Source organism: Lycorma delicatula, chromosome 8 (assembly GCF_047948215.1).
Source record: "Lycorma delicatula isolate Av1 chromosome 8, ASM4794821v1, whole genome shotgun sequence".
Lineage (NCBI taxonomy): Eukaryota > Metazoa > Arthropoda > Insecta > Hemiptera > Fulgoridae > Lycorma > Lycorma delicatula.
In genome coordinates, this window is record NC_134462.1 from 132,847,098 (window position 1) to 132,871,401 (window position 24,304).

General features: G+C 27.3%; 1 protein-coding gene across 19 annotated transcripts in view; it reads left to right on the plus strand.

The window, feature by feature from the left end:
• The window catches only part of LOC142329075 (uncharacterized), a 459,789-nt gene that overhangs the window by 339,695 nt on the left and 95,790 nt on the right, over window positions 1-24,304 (plus strand). For 15 of the 19 annotated variants that reach the window (XM_075373379.1, XM_075373386.1, XM_075373380.1 and 12 more), the window contains exon 1: window positions 10,677-12,143. In XM_075373379.1, the coding sequence (XP_075229494.1) occupies window positions 11,199-12,143 (945 nt within the window). In that variant the 5' untranslated portion in view covers window positions 10,677-11,198. The other 4 variants (XM_075373399.1, XM_075373396.1, XM_075373397.1 and 1 more) reach the window with 2 other exon arrangements.

Here is a 24,304-nt window from a genome sequence, read left to right on the forward strand (position 1 = left end):
TTTAAGGCGAATATTTTGAGAAACGGTAAAACGATTTGTACCAAAAACGCGTTTTTTCTTTCATGGTTTTTCTAAAAACTTAAAAAGGCGGCCCACGTATTCCAACGTTTTTGAAATAAGTACCAAATTCAAGATTACTGAATTTTTTTTTTTTTTGTCTTCAGTCATTTGACTGGTTTGATGCAGCTCTCCAAGATTCCCTATCTAGTGCTAGTCGTTTCATTTCAATATACCCTCTACATCCTACATCCCTAACAATTTGTTTTACATATTCCAAACGTGGCCTGCTTACACAATTTTTCCCTTCTACCTGTCCTTCCAAAATTAAAGCGACTATTCCAGGATGCCTTAGTATGTGGCCTATAAGTCTGTCTCTTCTTTTAACTATATTTTTCCAAATGCTTCTTTCTTCATCTATTTGCCGCAATACTTCTTCATTTGTCACTTTATCCACCCATCTGATTTTTAACATTCTCCTATAGCACCGCATTTCAAAAGCTTCTAACCTTTTCTTCTCAGATACTCCGATCGTCCAAGTTTCACTTCCATATAAAGCGACACTCCAAACATACACTTTCAAAAATCTTTTCCTGACATTTAAATTAATTTTTGATGTAAACAACTTATATTTCTTACTGAAGGCTCGTTTAGCTTGTGCTATTCGGCATTTTATATCGCTCCTGCTTCGTCCATCTTTAGTAATTTTACTTCCCAAATAACAAAATTCTTCTACTTCCATAATCTTTTCTCCTCCTATTTTCACATTCAGCGGTCCATCTTTGTTATTTCTACTACATTTCATTACTTTTGTTTTGTTCTTGTTTATTTTCACGCGATAGTTCTTGCGTAGGACTTCATCTATGCCGTTCATTGTTTCTTCTAAATCCTTTTTACTCTCGGCTAGAATTACTATATCATCAGCAAATCGTAGCATCTTTATCTTTTCTCCTTGTACTGTTACTCCGAATCTAAATTGTTCTTTAACATCATTAACTGCTAGTTCCATGTAAAGATTAAAAAGTAACGGAGATAGAGAACATCCTTGTCGGACTCCCTTTCTTATTATGGCTTCTTTCTTATGTTCTTCAATTGTTATTGTTGCTGTTTGGTTCCTGTACATGTTAGCAATTGTTCTTCTATCTCTGTATTTGAACCCTAATTTTTTTTAAATGCTGAACATTTTATTCCAGTCTACGCTATCGAATGCCTTTTCTAGGTCTATAAACGCCAAGTATGTTGGTTTGTTTTTCTTTAATCTTCCTTCTACTATTACTGAATTAGTTTCTCAAAAATTTGAAATGGAAAAACGTTTTAAAAGGGTTGAAAAATATTAGTTTTACAATTTAATCCGTTTAATTTACAATTTTAAACTCTTTAATTAAAAAGATAGGGAAAAGTTTATCTTACGTTGCTTTAAAATTATTTTTGTTAGATCATATATGTACGCGGTTTGTAATAAATTTGTGTTTGTAAATAAATATTGTGTTTCCACCTTGGTAAAATGTTTTTTTAATTCCCTGAAGTGTTACAAACAGGGTAGGTGCCTGATGTCTAGAGGGCCTTTAAATCCTTTTTTCGGTTGCGTTGTTTGTCTTATACAACGGTTTTAATAAATTAGGAGGACAATATTGTACGTGATTGTAAAGAATGAAAAATTAATTTCACGTTAAATTAATTATGGATTTTACTTCATTTGTTTTATAAGTTATTTTTATCGTTAATAATAATTTATCAGGAAATCCGTAATATTGTCTCTCGTAAACTCACTATCATGATTGCCGATCGCGTGATTGTGGTTAATTTAACGGAATGCCGTCCTCGAAGGTAATATCAAATGCTCCCTCTTCTTTTTGTTGGCAGCTGGCATAGATTCTAAATTTAACTGTTGCGCGCGCTTTGCTTAACTACCATCTCTTGGTATTTTTTCAGGTTTGCAGCACCATTATTTACGGGTATTCCAGTATTCTATTTATTATATTTTTTTGTTTAAATCGTTTGTTCATCATATGTTTGAGTCAAAATAACTTTTGTTTAGCGTGTTATTGGTTCATGTTAATCTACTTTTCTTAACTTGGTTTAATATTATGTTATTTTACAGTTTTCTTTTGATCATTCAAAAGTATTGTTTAGTAAATATAACATAGTATATTAATAAAATTTACATTTTCTCTTTGTCCTAAACATTAAAAAAAAGTGCAGAAATTATCAAAAAAAAAAAAATTATCAGAGGATGAAGTTAAATAGTTTTACCGAATTGGGGGGAGGGGGGGGGTTATTTGGATATTGTGTTAGAAACACTCATTTACTGCTTGGGTGATAATTTTTAAAATACCATGTGGAAGACAGCTGTGCACGGGATGTAAAACTAACTACTGTAAGCTATGGTGGAGAGATAAATACTGCGCATTAAAAAATGCTTTATGTATTTAAGGGTATATAAGATTATATTGATATTTACTCTGATTAAAAAAATAATTCAAAGAAAGAAAAACGCAAATCAGTCTGTACAATTCTTTTGTTGCATCGGTAAAAAGATTAAATAATGTATGATTATCATATATCAAATAATGTATGATTTTACCGTAAACTGTGATGCTTTCTGTGAGGGCAGAATATATCTTATTTAGTTATATTATTTGTTAATGAATGAGTTTACTTTTAAAAAAATAATTAAAATTAATTCCTCAGGTCTGAAGACATTTATTTACATCCCGAAGAGTTTATTGACAAAGTTTTGAAAAGAAAAGGAGATACATTGAACGGGTAATTTAAAAAAAAAAATTATTTAGTTGTATGTTTTTTTGATTAAAATGAATTATAATTTGAATTGAAAGGAAGAAAATTACTTTTTTTTTAAAAAACTGTGTAATAAACTCCAAGAAGCAAGTTTTATTATGTTAAGATGTTAAAAAATGATCAGTTGAAAAATTTACTTTTTGGAAAAAACATAGACCTATTTGTAATCTAGGTTTTGCGAAAATTTACTTAGATGCTGTTGTTTAACTAACAGCCAATGAAGTTGCAAAAATTTTTGTTTACTATTTACAGAAAATAAAACTATCTTGATCAATTTAAACTAAATATATGTAGGTTTTTGTAATGTAAATAATGTATGTAGGTTTTATTAACTCATGTGTTATGCCGTTATAAATAAAAATACATTTTTTGCTATGTTTTTCTTCATGATGAATGGCAATAATATTAGTTAAAAATTTTTCTAAGTTAAAGCGAATAAAAATTTTGATAAAGTATTTTTAAAAAGTTACTTTAAATCGTTTTCAATCATCTACCCTAGAGTAATGTCATTGATTATAAGATGACTGAAAATGTTTTACAATAAAATTTTTGATTTTTAATTAATAAAAATTTATAATTTTAGTTTTATAAAAATTATATCGCAAAAATTTGGTTACTGAATACAAAATTATGACATATTTTGGTTATAATATTAAGTGTATTTCTATTTAAAAATTTTTGGAGTGTTTTTTGTATCGTATTATAGGTACATAAGCACAAAATTTTATCTCCAACTCAGCATGTCATTTTTATGTACAAAGCTTTTGTCCTGTAATTTTTACAGCTTCTCTATGTAGCACAGGCACATTCTATATCATTAGACATTTACTTTGTTTTGTATGTTGTTCATAAAATTTTTATAGTGTTTCTTTTTTTATTTCTTTGCTTGTTTTACTATCTCTCTACCATTTTGTGATTTCTTTTGCTTATCTTTAGTCTTCGTTTTATGTACTTTATAGATCAGATGTATTGGTGAATAAAAACTGTATTGAATTGCTTACAAAGGTATAATTCATTCATAACTAATTAATGATGTTTATAGTTAACAATTAATGAATTTATGTGCATTAATTAAGAAGATAATAAAAATATTCTTGTTAATTACTGAGCAATCAAATTTTTCTGCAGTAACATAAGCGGGCACAACAATAAATTCCCCAGTGTCCTGAAATGGTTAATTTTACGTGATTAATTACTAAAGCAAATAATTACTGCAGGGGATTTTAAATAAAACAGTTGATTAGAAGAATACACTACCGATCTATAATTAATTACAGTCATACTGATTTTACAATGCTATGCTATAGTGTACTGGTGTAGTTAACTGGAATGTTGATGCTATTATATGTTTGTAATTTTCTAACTCTGAATATTTTCTTCATGCAAAAACGAAGTTTATTTATTGTATATCATGAAATTTGATTGGATTGTTCATAATAGATTTGAAGTTATGAGTTTGAATGTTTCTTTGTTGTGTAAACTTTAAATATAAAGTATTGTTTCTTCAAACAATTTACAGATTTGTTTAACTTTTCAAGTTATATTTCATTTTTTGTGGTGATTTTTTATGTTTAATTCTTCTTTATGCCAAAAGGTATTGTTATTTATCCTATCTAAAATTATGATAAATTTTTTCAGATTTTGATACTGATCTATAAACTAACCTAACTTATGTAATTTTATGTTACTAACCTTACACAAATAAGTAAGCGCTTTTCTAACGTTTTTTTTTGTAATTGTCTAATTCATGATTACAATGATAAATTGACATTATTTAATAATGAGACAAGCTCATTGAACAGCATGATGAAACCTGATAATGATTTAAAATTACTAAAAATTGTAAAACATTCTCAAATATTGGGATTGTGCAGTTAATAATTTTAAAGACAAGATAGATCTTAATACAATTTATAATAAGAATCATTCAATTTTCACTTTCTGCTCCTTTCCACTTTAGCTTTTTAACACATTGTACAGATTAAAATAAAATTATTAAGAAAATAATTAATAAGGATTTAATTAATTTAGAATTAATAAATTATTATTATTGTATTCTTATTTATGCAGTTTTTTCTAAAGATTATGTTGTTTTAAATTGTTTCCTATGTAATAAATTCTCTGGGTAATTATTTAGTTGAGGTGCCTCACCCTGAAATCACAAAAAAACTGAATCAAATTCATTCAAAATTAATATTTATTCATTGATTGATGTATTTTTGGTGTCGGAAAATAGAAAATTAGTAAAAATTTACGTAGTGATACAAATAAAACAAAAATGAAAACTTGACAAAAATGCAACAGAAATACTAAAAATCACTAAACAACTAAAAACAAACAATAGAATGAAAAAGTAACAGAACTACTAAAAAAATTGCAATAATAACCACGAATACTTGGAGCAAGAAAAATGCAACTGCAATCATCAAGAGCTGAACCTAACCTAATTAATTATTTATTATTTAAATAATCAAAGGTTAGTGATTAGTCAAGGTTAGTGAGCGAAGCGAGTGTAGGTTAAGTTTGGTTAGATTATATTATTTATTTTCGTGTTTATATCTTTTAAATATAATGCTTCACCATGATATAAGTATTTTTTTCCGATTTTCATTGTGTTATGTGTTGTATGTTATATGTTATCACTTATGTAAATTTTACTAATTTTTTATTTTCCGACACCCAAAATACATCATTAAGTGAATAAATATTAATTTTGAATGAATTTGATTTTTTTTTTTTTGTGTTGATGGGGTGAGGCACCTCAACTAAATAATTACCATTCTCTGTTTTAGTTTATAATGTTTGCTAATTAATCATGCCAATAAGGTGAGTATTAAACTTCTCTAGAGAAAAAAGATTCGGTAACAAGATCGTAGGAAATCATATTTAGTGTAGCACATCATCATATTTAAATATTAAAAAAAATTATAATTTTTAATGATTTGAAACTACCTAAGGAAATAAAATAAATCTAAAATGAAAAAATGAAGCCTGAGTTATTACTGAACAATTATGAATAGAATGCATTTGTGGTCAAGGAGTGCAATACCCACTAGACATTACAGAGCTGGCTGAAGTTTTTAATGTCAGACTCTTGCTGTGGCATCTTTCAACTAAAAAAGTGATTATTTGTTATTCATTGATAATTAAAATGAATGAATGAATGAATGAAGGTTTTGAACCTTTTAGAACATTAATCTTTTGTGTTTGAGATATCACAGCATCAATACCTGATGGAGAGAAGAATTCTCTCTATCTCCTTCACGCAACCTGTTTCAGTCCATGAGAACTAACTCTACAGAGTGTCAGGGTTGCATATTTCAGAGTCCTATCAGAATATTTTATATTATACACATTGAATTAGGTTGCTTGAATAATTTTCTATGATTAGCAAATAATTGTATTATGTTCTTGTATGTTGGTAAGGGACAGAAGGTGGTCAGTGGAGAAACAGACACTGAATGCTGTTGAGGTGATAAAAAAATCACAACAGAGGAGACATGTTGGGTTTCCAGCCCAATTTAAAAAAAAAAACTTATTTATAATACTTGTGAGTTTTTAAAAGAGTTTCACAGTGGAGAGATACAGGTTGTTTCTTCTTTACAAGGTTTCTCATTTTCAAGGGAAAGGCTTAACCTCTAGTAAAAAAGAAGTAGTGGGACTCCATACTTTTTGATGATGTAAAAGCTGCGGGGTTGTTACAGTACAGCCTTGCTGCTTTCAGAAAAAAGTGTAAAGCTTGATTGTTGTTTTTTGGTGATCATTTTACTTTGTTCCAGTAAAAATTTTAATTTTTTATCTTCTTTTTGAAAACAAACCAGTAATTTTTGTGTAATGTTAACAATAGCAGGTAATTATTGAAAAGTTCAAATGATTTATATGCGTTGTTTACTTTACTTTTAAAAAAATGCCCAGAAATCAACAGTATAAATTTTGTTTTTTGAAGTTAAAACAGTTAAAATTACACAATAAAGGATACTTGCCAAAAGTACAACTTATAATTTCAATGGGTGGTTATTTCATGCTACTTCTTTGATGACTACATGCACATTTTCTTTTCTTTTTTTATTACAACCCATTAAGTTGCTGAAGACAGACAGAAACAACAACATTAAGGTCATCCATATCAAAATTTAACAATTCTCATTTTTGGCAAGGTTACTCTTTTTTTTTCTGGAGTTAAGAGCTTTTACATCGGTTGAGTATATGTAAAAGATACATAAACTTTAAACATAAGCACAACAGAAGCTAACAGAATGTTTCAAAAAATTTCACACCTTTCATGTCATGATTTTTTTAATCTATTATATATTGGAGAGATTCAAATTACTGCTTGCTGTTTTTTTTTAAATTCTGCTTTAATTATTAAACTTTTATTATAAATACTAATAAGCTGAATAAAATTAGTAAAAATAAACACTTATCTGACAACCAAAAAAAAAAAAATTGAAACTGTGGAATCATATGTTAAAACTTTACATGCAGTTACAGGCAAATTTTCTTCTTATTTATTTTATAATTTTGTTGCACTGCTTTATTGTGAGTTTGTTAAATTGGTTTTAGCAGGGTATCATTAACGCTGAACAGACTTTTTTTTTGTTAACTTTCAATAATTTATGTACTCAGAATTAAGTTAACCTTTTTTTTTTTAATGATTTAATTTAGTTTAATTTTAATGAGAAAATTTATCACAAATTTATTCTGTTTTTGTTGTTTATATGTAATGGATAAATAAAGAAGAAATTTTTTTGTGGGTATAATGTGTACATTATTGTTACAAAGTTATTAAAAGTGTTTATTTTTATATATCGTTAAATTTTTCTAAGTGTGTCCAGTCATTCAATAAAATTAATCATCATGAACATTGTGAGTAAATAAATAGATTTATTATTTGATGTTATGAATAAGAAAAACATTTTTTGTTCAGTAAAATTTTTGTTTTAGAAGTTATCTTCTAAAAAAAAAAAATCATATTAAAACTTCCCAGTTTAGATTTAAAATCTTTTGTGTTAAAATCACCATTCTGTACGATTACTTTTGTTTACATTTAATTAACAGTGTTACATATAAGACAGGAGGATGTTTTTGACTTTATTATTGATGATTGGTGAATAAAAATTTTGTTCTTAGGTGAATGAATTTTGTTAGTCATTTTTTGTGAAGCAAAAAGTAAAACACCCATTATAAACGATTAATAACAAAAATGAAATCTTTAACTTGGTATTTTGAATGTTTTAACAATTACTGTTTGTAGTTGTTAAGGTATTAATTAAAAATAAATATAAAAATTTTAAAAATTGTAAATAATTAAACGGAAATTATTAAACATAAAAACTGTGGAGTGCTAAAAAAATTTACTACCTGATTCATAACCCTTGCAATAAAATAAACTAAAAATATTTTATCATTACAAGTAGAAAAAAATTGTACTGCTTTCACAAGTGGTAGTTTTTATTTGAGTTCAGTTCATTATATGTTAATGATAATTATATTTATATTATCAGTTTAAATGCAGCTACATTTTTATTTTTTGTTAATGACTTGAATATTCCCTTTGCTGTTCCATTTAATAACTGTTTAACGTAATCCTGTCTTCTTTTTCAATTATTTATTTAGACTTTTTTATTAGTTCTTTAAATTTTTTCTTTTTGTTTTCAAAATGTATTAAGTATACAATGAAATTATTTTACAAATTAATATAATTTGAATTATAGAAAAAAGTTTATACAACGAAATGGATATACAGAAATAAAACAATTTTTGAAGTTACAGTATAATCAAAAGTAAAGCTTAATACTTATTTAAAAGTGTTTTTTTTTTAAATTTATTTTTAAATACTTGTGAAGATAAATTAATTTGAGTAAATTAAATTTAAATAAAATTAATTGTAAACAATAGAAACAAAAACAATAATTAATTGTACAATTATAAACTTTTTACTTCGTGAAAAAAGTGATCCCATAAACATTTGGTTAGAACAAATCTCAAGAGAATGGGAAAATTTAAAAGATATTTGTGTCACAGTACAACACTATTATTTACTTTATTAAGAGTTTACTTACTAATGTAATTTTTTAACGTATTTAAAACTGCTGAAGTGGACAGTAGATTAGACGATTAGAAGTAAAGAAGTAAAAGATTAGACAAAATTATGTGTATTTGAAAAAAATATCTTCAATTATTTTGGATTATTTGTTGCAATATTAAAACATTCGCAGTACATGAAATTAAATGAAAGCATGCATTTTAAATGTTCTTAAATATTGGTATTTTCTTCACCTTCATCTGTAGTTGGTAGAAGAAGGTGATAGATGTAGGTACTTTATTTTAGGTTAGGTTAGTGAAGAAATATTTCCAAATATTATATTTTCTTTTATACTTAAAATAAAATTAGGGTTATCTGTATGAATGAATTTAATAAACATTGTGTATTTTTCATAAAATTGTCCCAAAAGTTTAAGATTGTATGTAAGTTTTACAAAAAATAGTATCACATTTTAATGTCAGTTCTATTGCATTTGTTTTTGTCTGTGTAAATTATTTTTGAGCCCTGGAAATAATTAAAAAGCATTAAAAATGAAAATCTAAAAGTAATTATAACTGTTCACAAAAAAATCCCCCATATAGGAATTACCATAATGTACATAGAAAAGTAGAAATAATTCAAATTCAATGGTGGAGCATCGAATAGGAAAATGATAGTTTATTTTGAGCTCATTAATGTTAAACTTTTTTTCTCCTTTGATGTAATGTTTAAGTTCAATTCACTACCTGCATTACTTAGCCTACATATAAAACCAGAAATAAAAATTCACTGAAATAAAATGATGATGGAATGATACTGTTTTTACTTTCCTTCAGAAGGTTTTTGGTTTGAATTCTGGTCAGGTTTAGCATTTTTCACATGCAGAAAATTCATCTTGTAATGCAGCTGTGTGTTTGTATCAACCTGTTTTAGCTAAAAGGAAAATATTTTAATAAATAAATAGAAATAAAAAGTGTTACTACCAGTCCAGCAAATATAATTATTACTTTATGCTAATCAGTTAAAAATTGCTTATTTAAAAAACTGTTCATATTAAAACCTGTTTTTGTGAGTGGCTTTTCCCATAAGTATCGTTTGTTAGGTTATCAAATCACTTCTTTTTTTTTTTTTGCACCTCCGGAACCACTATAAGATATTTCAGAACATGAATAAGAATGATATGGGTATACATATCATGTAGTCTTATACAGTCTCAGGTCGACCATTCCTGAAGTGCATGGTTAATTGAAAACCCAACCACCAAAGAATATCAGTAACCACGATCTAGTATTCAAATCCTTATAAAAGTAATGACCTTTTCTAGGATTTGAACCTTAAAACTTTTGACTTTGAAACCAGCTGATTTGCTATGATGAGTTCACCACTAGACCAACCCTGTGGGTTTATCAACATAACCCCCTTTTTTTTCAACCTCCAGGACCACTGTTAGGTATTACTTCACAGGATGAGATGAATGACAATTTTTGTAGTGTGTGAAAATGCCATGCCTGACTGGGATTTGAACCTCTGGATGAAAGGCTGAGACGTTACCACATAGGCCATGGAGGTTGCTAAGCCAAACATTACTTAACGTTCACTAACCTTGACTAATTAACATTAAAATCACAAATTTTGTTTGGACAATATTTTTTATCTATTGTGCTAGACTGCTTAGGTAAGTGTAAACTTCAGGGTTGACCACACACTAAAGGAGCACCCGTTCTATTTATTTTTTTAAATGATTTATACTTTCTATACTATTCAATTGCTTTTTTTTTATAATTTTAATTGTAATAATTCATCTTTCTGTTTCAGGTCGGAGATGGCAGGAGTGGCACAGAATGTGGTTGTAAGTAGTGAGAGTGTTGTTTTTGACCCAGAAGTGTCATCGAGTGATTCATTTAGCTTAACATTAAACTCGGCTGATGGAACCAGCCTGCAGGATTTAATTGATACAGAACTAAAATTACGCATCTCCAACTCCAATCTTAATACATCTACTACTAGTTTAACGACAACTGCTACTACTGTTAATGATACTAATGTTAATTTGCTTGATTTTGATCCATTGATCCCATTTTCACACGCTTCTGATACCTGTGATCTTGACTCAAATAGGCAATTTATTATTAATGAACAAGAACACACTTCCTTACATTCCCTTAATAATAATATCAATATAAATCCAACTGTTGAGTCAGCAGCACCATTAGAACCTACGGTGTTAATTGACAAGACTGAAACGATTTCTAACGATACAAACATAAACGATGACAATAACGATATTCTAGTAAACCGATTGGAAAAAAGTAATGGAAAAGAATTGTCATCTTCTATACATGAAACTGATAACAGTGCAACAGAAAATAGTGAAAGTATGGTTGAGAATGGTAAAATTGCTTCGACTTGTGATCTTGATTTAATTAACAATGACTTAAAAGTAGTAGATGAAAATGAAATAACTAGCGATGTAAATTCTAATGAATCCCAAACATCCTTAAAGATTGGGGCTGGAGATGATACCACAAATTGCGTAATCTCTGAACTAACACAATTAACCGAAATGAAAGAGTGCATGACCTACAGTGTGAAACTAATAGAAGCAGAGCGTAATGAGTATTTAATATCAATTGATCCAATTCAGTCAGTCGATGAAGAAAAATTAGTTAATGAAGAAAAATTAGTTAATGAAGAAAAATTAGTTAATGAAGAAAAGTTGGTTAATGAAGAAAAGTTGGTTAATGAAGAAAAGTTAGTTAATGAAGAAAAGTTAGTTATTGAAGAAAAGTTAGTTATTAAAGATAAATTAGTTAATGAAGATAAATTAGTTAATGAAGATAAATTAGTAAAAGAAGAAAAATCTGCTACAGAAAATGTTATTGATGAAAAAGAGCAAGAAATCAAAATTCCGCAATTTAAGGATAATATAGTAGTAAATAATACAGATAAAGATTTTGATACATGGACTACTGTTGCTGAAGCGACTCAAGATAATACAGAAAAATGTTTGATCGATGACGATACACCTGTTGTTGTTAGTGAAGGTCAGGAATATGAAACAGATTCACAAAATTTTCTCGATGCAGATGATACACAATCGGTTGAAATAAATGTAGAAAATCTAGAAAGTTTTCATAGTGGACATACTCCTCTTTATCAAAATGGTCATATTTTAGAAGATGCGATACCTAATCAATTTTTAGAAAAGGAAAATGAAGTTTGTAATGAAACCTTATCTTCAGAAGATTTAACTGATATTTCTTGTGCTGCTCAAATGCATGTTTTGCCTGATCATGTTGTGACTAACGAGAGTGATTTTGATGTAAGTAACATTGTTTTTTCTTTTTTTTTTAACTATGGATTTAACAGATTCTATTATAATATTCTTTAAAAAAATTTGGTTTTAAATTACATAAATAATACATGTGTAGTTAAAGAAAAAATCCTATCTGACATACATTCACAATAATCCATATTTTAAACAAGCATATATACGATTTGAAAAACTTCTAAAAATTAAATTTAAAAAATTATTTTTGGTTCAATCAGAAAATTCTATGATTATTTTACTATATAAATTGAAGAATCTGCTAGTTCATTGCAATTAATTTTTGTGTATTCTCTTTTGTCTTAGTTTTGCTGTATAGTGTTATTTTTTTATTTAAAAGAAAGTTTTGATTTTTATATTAATAGTTTTACATTGTTTGACATTGTTCCTACAAGCTTATTTGCAATTACTTTATGAATTAACTTTATAAATACTTATAATTACTTTATAAATTAAGGTAATGCATATTAATTTATCTAACTTCCTTTACCATTTATATCATTAAATGGTATTCATTAACATGTTTTAAATGTGTGAATTAATCTAGTTGTAAAAAATATATTGTAATGATAAAAATACTAAACAAATTATAAATTATGGAACAGTTTTTTTGTTTTTATAACTTAAATTTGTATTTTTATCATTTCAATCGTTCCAACAACAAATTGCAGTATTCTGATGGAATATAATTTTAAAAAAATTAAATATTTTTCGTGCCATGTTTATTATTTGATACACTTTACACTTGGATTATCTGAATTAGAGAAGAAGAATTAGAGATAGTTTGGGTTAGAGAGTTGAAATTTATTAAGGCAAATATATAGCATAAAATGTAATAAAGGAATGAAAGATTTTTCTGAACTTAACTGAGTCTGATAAGTGGATAATCCATAATTTTTTTATCACACTATAGAATTTACTTTTATTAATTCTGGTTTATAATAGATAACAACTGTAAGTATTTTTTTAACACGTGAAAAATTAATAAGTTTTATTGAATAATCCATTCAGGAAGAAATGAAATTGACCTATTCAGTTAATGTATTTGTATATTTTATATTATCAGTGAGAAAATTGATTTATTTTTGAAAAAACCTTTCAAATAGAAATTCTAGTGAATGATTTGTTTAATTAAATAAAATTATAAATTATCTTAAGCATGTATGTCCATATATTAAGATTTCCGCTATAGTTAATAGGATGAGTTGGATTTTATAAGATATATAAAGAGATATAGAAAAAATATATAATTTTTTAACTTGAATATTTTTACTTGCTCTTTACCAAAAATTAATTTTTAGAAAAAACCTAGTTATATAGAACAATAGAGAAGTATTGCACAACTTTTGTGTAATAGAAAATAACCAGATTTTTATATAGTTTTAAATGCAGAACATCTTATTGTAGGTTATTTAAAAGCACAATTGAATCAACTGTTTTTGAATTATTGATGTGGTATGGGTATTGAAGTTGTGGTATTTCACACAACTACTAGAATACTAACTTATGTAGTGATTAAATGTATGTATTATTATTTCTCACTGATCAACGATTTATCTATGTTTTAAACTTTCTAAGTGCTGTTATTTTATTGTAACTATTTGCAGTATGGAAATATTATATATAGTTATGATTTATATATTGTATATTATTTTTGAATGAAAATAAGATTTATTTTCATCCTAAACAAAATCTAATTGTAATTTATTCAGATTTATTCCCATTACAAATGTATGATTATATAAAATTGTATGCCATTAACATAGATATAATAAAACTCCAGAAATATTTTTATCGGAGTATTTTGGATTGCACTAATTACTTATGGCACTTAATTAGTGTATGGTATTAATTTTTTCATTATTTTTTACTAATGTGTTAGCATTAACTATAGTAAAAGAATTGCCATCAATACAGTAATTTGTGAAATGAAAATGTATGTATAAACTCCAGTTATATAAATTTAGTATCACCAAAATGTGTGCTTATGCACACTTTGACAAACTATTAACCTTAAAAAATGATGATATCTATTTGATACGTATAATGAATGATTGTTTAGATGACTAATGATGATGATGATGATGATAATAATTATTTTTGTGATTGAAATAAAAATAATATTTTTATGCAAGAATGGGCTGATATGGTTTGTAGTTAATTTTACTGAATAATAAAACATTCTTTGTACTTTAGATTTTTATAATTTCCTTTGTTCTCTCCACACTGAAAGATTATTATTTGTGATCCTTTTACTCCTGATAAGCTTTATCAGCATCTGATTTGGCCGTTCAATTATTTTTACTTCTTTGTACGAAGTAAAGGAAGTATTGTGATTGCGAAAAATTTTGGTTTTCAGATTTCAACATTAATATCCATTTTCACCATCCCTGAATCCATTACGAATAGTTTTGGTGTGACGTAAGTACATATGTGCATATGTAACTCGCATAACTCAAAAACGATTAGAAGTAGGGTGTTGACATTTTGGATTTTTGACTGTTATAACATCTAGTTGGGGCATCATCTTTTGATTGCAATCAATTGGACCAAAATTGCCCAAAAGACCCAAATTCCAAAAAATCTTGGGACATTTTCTTAACTGCAGTAATAAGCCTTCATTGAAAGCTTTTCAATTAATTTACATATAAAGGTGCTTATTTTAATAGGTTCCAGAGTTATATAGCTAAATAAAATTTTAATTATTGAAATATTTGGATTTTACAAGAGGAAGGCACATGTTCAAATCTGACCTCATCTCCTTTTTTTTTTAATTTAAATATATAGATTTATTAATAATTATTAACCTCTTGATTGTAAAAAAAATTACAATAAATAATCTACTTTTCATTTTAAAAAAATGTATGTATGCAATTTAGTAGGCGTACAAGGAAGTCATGTGGTGTCCACATGACTGTCATGTAGTGTCCACAGCAGATTTTTTTTTAAAGCATATCACATATGTGAATGCTGTTGCAATGTATATCAATTACAATATTTACTTCCTTTGATTAGTTTGTGCTACCCTCATCTCTAATTAATTCCTCTACATTTCATCTTAATTATCTTTTCTTATGTTAGGGATATTGGAGTAATCTTAGACTGTATTTAGTCTGAAAGAATAATTTTTCAAAAAATTAACATTTTTTACATTAGTTTACTGTTTTGTTGAATCTTTAAAAAAATAAGTAAAAACAATAATTTACTTAATGAAAATTCCAAATAAGTTTGGTTTTTATTTATAAATTAACATTAATTTAATGTTAATTTTAATTAATGTTTAATTTTTTTTAGAAAATTAAACCTAAAAACTAGCCGTGTGATGATGTATCACAGTTGTATTCCATTAGTTTATAACATCTCCTTTTTGTAATGCCTCATTACAACAATATTGTATTTGCCTATTTATAAGAAACAATGTGTAGTAAGTACATTGGTAGTATAATGTATTTAATACACTTTAAATGTCTCTTTGGTCACATTTTGGCAGTGGTTATCTAATTTCCTGCATTTCTTTTCATAATTTTATTACTTTTAAACCAGACAGGTTTTTCAACCTAAATAAAAGAGTAAACATAACAAAAGTAGATCATAAAACTATTTAAAAAGGACATAAAGTAAAAAAAAAAAAATATTTTTTTAATTCTTAAATTTAACATTTTGATGTTTTTAATCTTTTTTTAGACTTCAAAAAGTTGAATTTTAAGGAAAAATTGAAAAAGTGTTTTATCTTTTAGTAAATTTTTTGAAGCCTTTTTTTATTTTTAATTCATTTTTTTTACTTTTTTAATTTATATTATTATCATACACATTTACATTAATTTATTGCTATATCTGTCTCAATATCTTTCTTAAGGCTAATGAATATAAGGGGCACCTGTCAAGAATTATTTTCTCTGTACCATATATTCATTTCCTATGGTGAAAAGAATAAAGGTGTCACTTTTAGAGCTTATTATTAGTGGGCTTGTGATATGATACACACTGATATGCATCAGTGTATTTCTGCTGTATGAAGAATGTAGCAGGAAATCGCTCTATTCCTAACTTTGCTTTGTTAGTCTGGCATCGGATGGTTGTTATTCTTTAGAATGATTATACCATTTATGGGAATAGCTTGTGATTCAAGTGAGATTACCTTAAAGTATTTATTTATGGTATTTAAAATATGTATCTGCTTGTATATATAAAATATATATATATATATATATATATATATATTTTTTTTTGTCTATACAGATGGTGTCTTAGTACTGATTTTTTTTCTAATACTCTAGAACATTGATTCTCAAAGTTTCTCGCCCCCCCCCCATCCATATTGAGAATCAAACAAATTTTCTAGCACCCCCAAAATTTTTAAACTTACCATCTGTTAAAAATAATAATTGCAATTGCTGTTTTTAAGATGCGCTTTTAAAAACAGCAATTGCAATTGTTTTTAAATGTGGCATATCCTATTTCTGACTTGAAACTTATTTTAAATGAGAGCAATTACAGCGCATATTTTTCCGTATTTGGAAGTATTTTTATTAAAATTGAAATTGAAGTATACTGTCAAAAAGTAGAGTATTCAAGCTTTAATTTTTTTCTATTCTCTCTAAGCCTCTTGCTGTAAGTTAAAGAAGTTTGACAATCATTTTTTGTCATAAAATATAGGTGTTCTTAATTTTTTGTACTAGTGTGTAGTAAGTATTTAAATTTTAGTTTGAAATATCAGGAAAACATAATTTTTGCCTTTTTTCTAATCAGTCATTGCCTTCCTAGACTGCCTGAATGCCCTCTAATTTTTCTGTGGGATTGAATGCCCACTTTGAGATTGAATGTTATAGTTGTAGTGCACTTCTTAACAAATTATTTAAAAATTTACTACATTGTGCTATATGTTAAGGTGAATATTATGCAACTTCGCCTTCATCTTTTTCTTTAAATGTTTCAAGTTTCTTCAGAGATTGCTCATGTAATCAATAAATGTTGAAATGCTTTTGGAAGTGGTACTGGTGGTTAGTATTTTGTTTTGAAAGTAAAAATTGTAAAATCGAGGTTTTCGTAATATGGAGGTTTTATTATAAAATTACAGATTTATGTATAAGCTTTTCAAATCCATCGATTAATTAACTATTATTGAGTGGAAAACAGTGCATTACCATTACCTGATGTGTTTTATAACTGATAATGGATGCATGGATTCTAAGATCTTATATAAATTGGTAAGTGAAAATTAGACTACGTACGCTCGAACGGTTTCCTGCACCTTCCACTTGAAAGCGTAAATAGCAAAGATGCGACCCCCTAACAGAAAGGATTCTGTGTTTTGCAGTTTGCAAAGTGTAAATCTGTAATTACCGTTCAACGTATGTTCCATTGTATTGTCCACGAGTGACAATAACATTCGTAAATTGTATTAACAATTTGAAATCACTGGCTGTATTTGTAAAGGGAGGAGTACAGGACGACAGAGTTTATCCGAAGACAATTTGAACGTGTAAGAGTTTTGTATGAAGTTCTAGGAAATAGGTTCAAGTTCTGAAGCCTACAGAATATGATTTGTATGCTAGCTTCGCAAAGGAAATGATGCATCATAACGATGAATACTACATTTATCGTGTCATATTGTGACCAATTAACATTTCAATGGAGAAGTAAACACTAATAATGTGCGTATCTTGGGATCAGAAAATCCTCACGAAATATTGCAGTGTGAACGAGACCCTAAAATTGAATGCCATATCCCGATGACAAGTTAACGAGCTGTTCATTTTCGCAGAAGTAAGCGTGTCGGGAATGAACTTTCTTGATATGCTAAGACTGAGGCTCTTTCTTTAACTACAATATGTACTACACAACATTTTTTGGCAACAAGATTGTGCGCCTCCTCACTGGCAAAACGCTGTACATGTTCGATTGAATGAAAGTCTCCCCGATCGCTGGATCGGTCACCCGGGACTAGATGACAGGGCTTGTTTGCTCCTCGTTCGCAGCATCTGACCTCGTTCGATTTTTTTTTCTTTGGGTGTTTATAAAGGATAAAATGTGTATGTGCCACTGTTATCGGCTGACGTACCCAACTTGTGATACAGGATTGAAGCATCTGTTGCATCAATTACTTCAGACTTGTTGATTAAAGTATGGGATGAACTTTCCTATAGACTGGATATGAGCTGTGTGACAAATAGTACTCACATTGAACACTTAACAGAGTTGAGTTGCTCATTCATTTTACAATTTATAAATGTAAGTAAAACTTAATAAATATATTACATAAATTTAAAACCCCGATATTCATTTTGATACACATGGTATTTTGCTGTGAATTTTAGTTGATTTGTATTAGCACATATGATTTATTTTTAACACACACGCGTGCACACACACACACACACACACACACACACACACACACACACACACACACACACACATGCACACATACACACACACACACATGCACACACACACACGCACACATACACACACACACACACACACACACACACACACACACACACACACACACACACACACACACACATATATATATATATATATATATATATATATATATCTCCTACATACATCCACATTTGTAGGGAGTGCATGTAATAATCTATTAGTAAAAGTATGAACTATCCGGTTTTTTACTGTATGCAGTAAGAAATATTTATAGGTACGCTAAATATTTTTAAAGAAATTATTGTCTGAAATGAAAAAAAATAATACAATTTTAATTGTGGAAAGAATTTTTGCTATTTATGAAAATTGTTAAACACTGTATTGCAGTATACTTTGGTTTCTGAATGAGTCTAATGTTATGAGAAAAGAGTAATATTTTTCCCTCCACTGCGACTGTTTGCCTCGTGCAAGCAAGCTTTTATTTTCATCGTATGCACTATACATACATACATTCATATATACATATGTACACCTACACATATTCATTCAAATACACACATACATACATACTTAGGAGACATATGTACCAGTTTATGGTACATATAATATTTTTGATAGTGACGATAATTTTTTAAGTTATTTTATTATACTAAAATAATTAAATAAAGATAGTGCAGTTTAAAGATAAATTAGAACTTTAAATCAATTTGTTGTTAGTCTTTAAATATTTTGAAGGGAAAATAGAGTGCAAAATTTATTTTAATAACTTATTTTATAGAAAAAAATCTTTTGTAATAAATTTAATCATTAAATACTTATTCTATTCAAGAAAATTTAGTAGCTAAAATTTGATTTTATAGGATATAGAATTTATAATTACCCAATTAATACATCAGTTGATCGTACTACTGTTAAAGTGGAATAGTTGCCAGGGCAGGTCCTTGGAATTCATTTGGTCCTGTGCCATATGTAATTTTTTTCATTTTAAACTTGTGAACTGAGTCAGTGAATTTCTTTATTGAGAGCGTTGACACATTTGGCTGGGTAAATGCACATGGAGTTGTCAGGTCATGGAATCATTTGTTATTATTTTTAGAAATATTATTACGTAATTATTTTATTACTATCTTTGATACAGAAATTTATTACCTTTTTTCTGAATATTTAAAATGGTGTTCTTTCGAGCAGCCATTTATAATTTAGTTCGGTAATTTTATTTCCTTAAGTATATAACAAAAAATAAATTTATTCATTTATTGGGTATAATATTTATTTTTAATTGATTCTAATGGAAACTGGCATAATCATCACAAAGATGATTTTAGAATCTAAATTCTATTAATTAGCGACTCATGAAAAATATTTTGACAGTGTAGAAAAGAAAACACATTCTTTGTTTTATATTTTTGTTTTGGTACCATAAAAACAATTATCTTTTTTGTCTTGAAAACACAATTGTCAACTTATTTTGTTTATCTTACCAATAAAATTTTAATTATTTTAACTAACAGATTCAGAAATTAGATTCATAATAATTTTTTTTTTTTTAAACATTTCACTCGGTTATAAAAGATGTGTAATAGTGATTTCTTAGTATAGTGCATCACATATCTATTTATATTGTATTGCGTGATCTCTCATAGTTGTTGTATTAGACTGTGCATTTAACTTTTATTTTATATGAATTAAAGGAAGTATTGTAATCACGAAAAATTTCAGTTTTCAGAGTTCAATGGAAATATCCATTTTGACCATCCCTGAATCCATTATGACTAGTGTTGCCGTGACGTCTGTACATATGTACGTACGTATACGTATATATCTCGCATAACTCAAAAACAATTAGCCGTAGTATGTTGAAATTTTTGATTAAGGACTGTTGTAACATCTAGTTGTGCACCTCCTCTCCTTTTGATTGCAATCGACTAAATGAAAAGTGTCCAAAAAGCCCAAAATTCAGAAAGTTAACTTCTTAACTACAGTAATAAGCTCTCATGAGAGCTTTTCAATGATTTATCATAACTGGTACTATTTTCATTGGTACCAGAGGTATAGTCTTAAAAGGAAAGGCACATCTGTTTAAATCGGTTCATCACCTTTTTTTTAAAGTTTATTTCTTAACTTTTATTTAAGTATATTGTTTTATTAATAATTATTAACCCGTGATTGTAAAAAAGTTTTATGATAAATAATTATTCAATAATAACAATAAAAAAAAAAAATATGAAAATAAATTAGAAGCTATTAGTGAAATAAAATTCTACGTACTTTTAAAAATGTGTATATATGTAATTTAATAGGCGTTAATGTGTATATGTAATAGATTTGGTGATTAATATTAATTGAAAATTATAATTTAAATTGTATTATTTTTGGATTTTCTAGTTTAATTTTATTTAATTACTCTGGAATTTCTGTTTAATTTTATCTACATTAAAGTTAACTACAGAGTGACTGAAAAATAGACCCTCACAAGAACAACATATACACTGAGGCATACATGCCCAATCTTTAATAAACTATAAAAAAATCTTACTTTTAGTTCATTACTCCTCTGAAATTGTCTGACAATATTCTCCCTAAGTCGGAGTTGTCATCATTTCGTTTGTCTTTTGTTGCCAGTTATTTAATCGCTCAGTGGCTTGATGTAATTCTTCTGATTTTAATTTGTGTACACGCTCTTTAGTTTCCAAATTTTCTCTCTTTATATTCATCATCCTCTCTTAATTTTTTTATTCTTTCCTTAGTCTTAACGTTTTCTTCCTCTTTATATTTATCATTTTCTCTTAGTATTTTTATTTGCAACATTTTTCCTTTTTTTAATTTTTTTTTAATATAATATATTGATTTATTAATAAATGAACCTCAGATTGTAAAAATAAAAATGTACGGTGAATAATAATTAGATAATAATGAAATAAAATTTTATGTACTTTTCATTAAAAAAAATTTGTAAATGTAATTAATTAATAGCCGTACAAGGAAGTCGTCATGTGGTGTCAGATCAGATTTTTTTGTTTTATCATGTCTGGTTAGATTAAAAATTTTACTTTAAAATCTACCACATTAACCAAATAAAATAAATTTGATTTTAAATTCTGGAACCAAAATCAATCTCTAGAACATCTTATTCTCAATGTCTTAATGCAAAGTGTCTGTTATTCATATTTTTTTACCATAATGATAATGATTATTATTGTGGTTTAGTGGTGAACTCATCGCAAATAAGCTGATTTCAAAATAGAGAGTTCTAAGGTTCAAATCCTAGTAAAGGCAGTTATTTTATATGGATTTGAATACCAGATTGTGGATACTTTGCTGGTTGGTTAATGAGCCTGTACAAGATTCAAAATGTACAAGCCTCTGTACTTATATTAGCCTAAAAGTGTATAATAAGACGTCAAAAGTAATGCTTGTCTTTATGGTTCATCAGTCATCATCTTTTATCAATAAAGCTTAAACCTAATTTCACAATATATTAAATGTATGTAATTCATTCATGTTATTTAAAATGTTCTCGATTTTATAAAGGGGAATTTTAAACAAAATTACTAATTCAATGAAATGTTCAAGAAACATAGAAGAACTTTAAATTTGAAAATAATTATTTTAATTTATGAATATTTTATTACAACTTTTAGAATTTCTGTGAAAATAGTTAGATCATTGAACTTATTTTCTAGCTACATAACTATAAGAAATGTTATAAATTTTTGATTCATTTTTTTTATTAATGTTCTCAGCATTTATGCACATTTATCATAAAGTTTTAAGTTGAATAATACATAAATTTTAATCACATATATTTGTTACAGTATATTCAACAACAAATCATTATTAAAATAGATTTGATATTTTGTATTTTACTCTAATTTGATTGATTTTTATATTTTTAATCACTTTGTTATGAGAGTATTCTATTTTAATTCAAAAAATAATCAGTGCGTCACTATTATTGATTTTGTTGATATTTGATGTATGATAACTACCCCCTTGTAGTGGCCAAAAATTTTTTTTATATTTAAAAAAAATTGTTTTCATGAGTAATAACCTATTTTCTAACTTGCCAGCAGGTAAAAACAGCAAAGTTCGTCACTTTTTCCCGTGACCTGTAGCGTTCTTATTTTACATCATACAGAGGGTCAAAAGGTTTTACTCTTTTTGCAAAGAGTAAAGATGGAACATCATCTTGTGTACTCAAAATTCATTTTGTTATATAACAAAATCTTGTTATGTTTAATAAGTTATGTTTACAAATTGTTTTTTCAAATTTTGGGCCCAAAATAAATAATTATTTATAAAAATATATATAATAAAGGGATTAGGGTTACGGGCCTTGTTTTTTACCTTTTAACTATTATGTACTAATAGTACTTAAAAAAAAAATGGACTGTTACAGTGTTCATTAAAAAAAATGGCTGCCAAATCATAAGATTTTAGAAATGTCTCATTTTTGGGGCTCAAAAACCACATGTGGGACAGATGGAAAAACTCTGAAATGTTTACAGGTGTAAGTAATTTTTATGTGCTTTAAAACCATATAAAATTATTTTGTTGCTCAAAGAGGTTGATGAGTAATGAAGCCAACAAAACCGCTAAAAACACGGTTCCTTCTAATCGTAAACAGTGTGTCCAAAAATGATATGTATTTTTTTCAGATTATAAAAATTACAAATAAACTCATTAGAATAAATAAATTGATAATTAATGTAGTCAATTATAGAATGATAAATATTAATTACAAAATGATAAATAATAATTGAAAATGATAAACAATTCAAATTCATTAGCAAGTTGTTTTTTATCTTATATTACTCCTACTAGTGGAAGTTATGAATAAATCTTGCACTTTTTGATATCAAACTTAGTGTTCCTGCCATTTTTTTATTGAGTAGAACTCCTCATTCGTCTTTGATGTAATGTTGTGTGTCCTCTTCTAGTAGTTGATAGAAAAAACTCTGAAGGTATGAGAATCTTTAAAACATTTTCCAGTTACTGTTTGATTATCCCTCAATGATTTCTCTAAGTACCAGGACCTTGCAGATGGAAAAAGTGTATTCGATATTCCTCTTCATTTTCATGTATTTTGACCTTCAATAACTTGAAGTCAAAACCACCACATGCTATTGTATACGCAGCAGACAAAATTTTTACATTTCGGCTTTGGTAAACCTATAAAGCAATCAGAAACACTGTCCTTTTGTATTGATATTAATGTAAATGTTTTTGATTCAGAGATCGCTTGGACTTATAGAATATATTTCTGACTTGTTGGAAATTGTGAAAGATTCTTGTTTCTAAGACTGTTGTGATTATCTGATAATGAGAACTGAGGTATTCTTCAGTCTCTTATCTTTATTAGAGCAGAGAATAAATGTTATATTTTTAATATTGTCTCTGCAATAATTGTACATTTCAGAAAGTGTAACAATTTGATTGTTGATTGTCCTTCGTAGGTTTGCTTTACTCAGTCCTTTTTATAGTTCCACTAATACCATCACATGGTCCTTTACCATGGTATGAGGCAAAAAATGCCATTCAGCTGTAATTTCAAAATCTTCTTGGTGGTAGCACAGATTTATGAAATTTTTGTTTGTTTTTATACTGGGTTGAGGAGCCATGAAAAAAATAAAAAACATGTGTAACTTGTAATAAGTGTTTTTTATTTATAACTTGCTTTTGGAAGTAGAAGAATGATGTAGTACTGTGATTCAAGTACTCACTAATCACATAGTAGTTTGGCTTTTTAATTTTCCTTCTTTTTT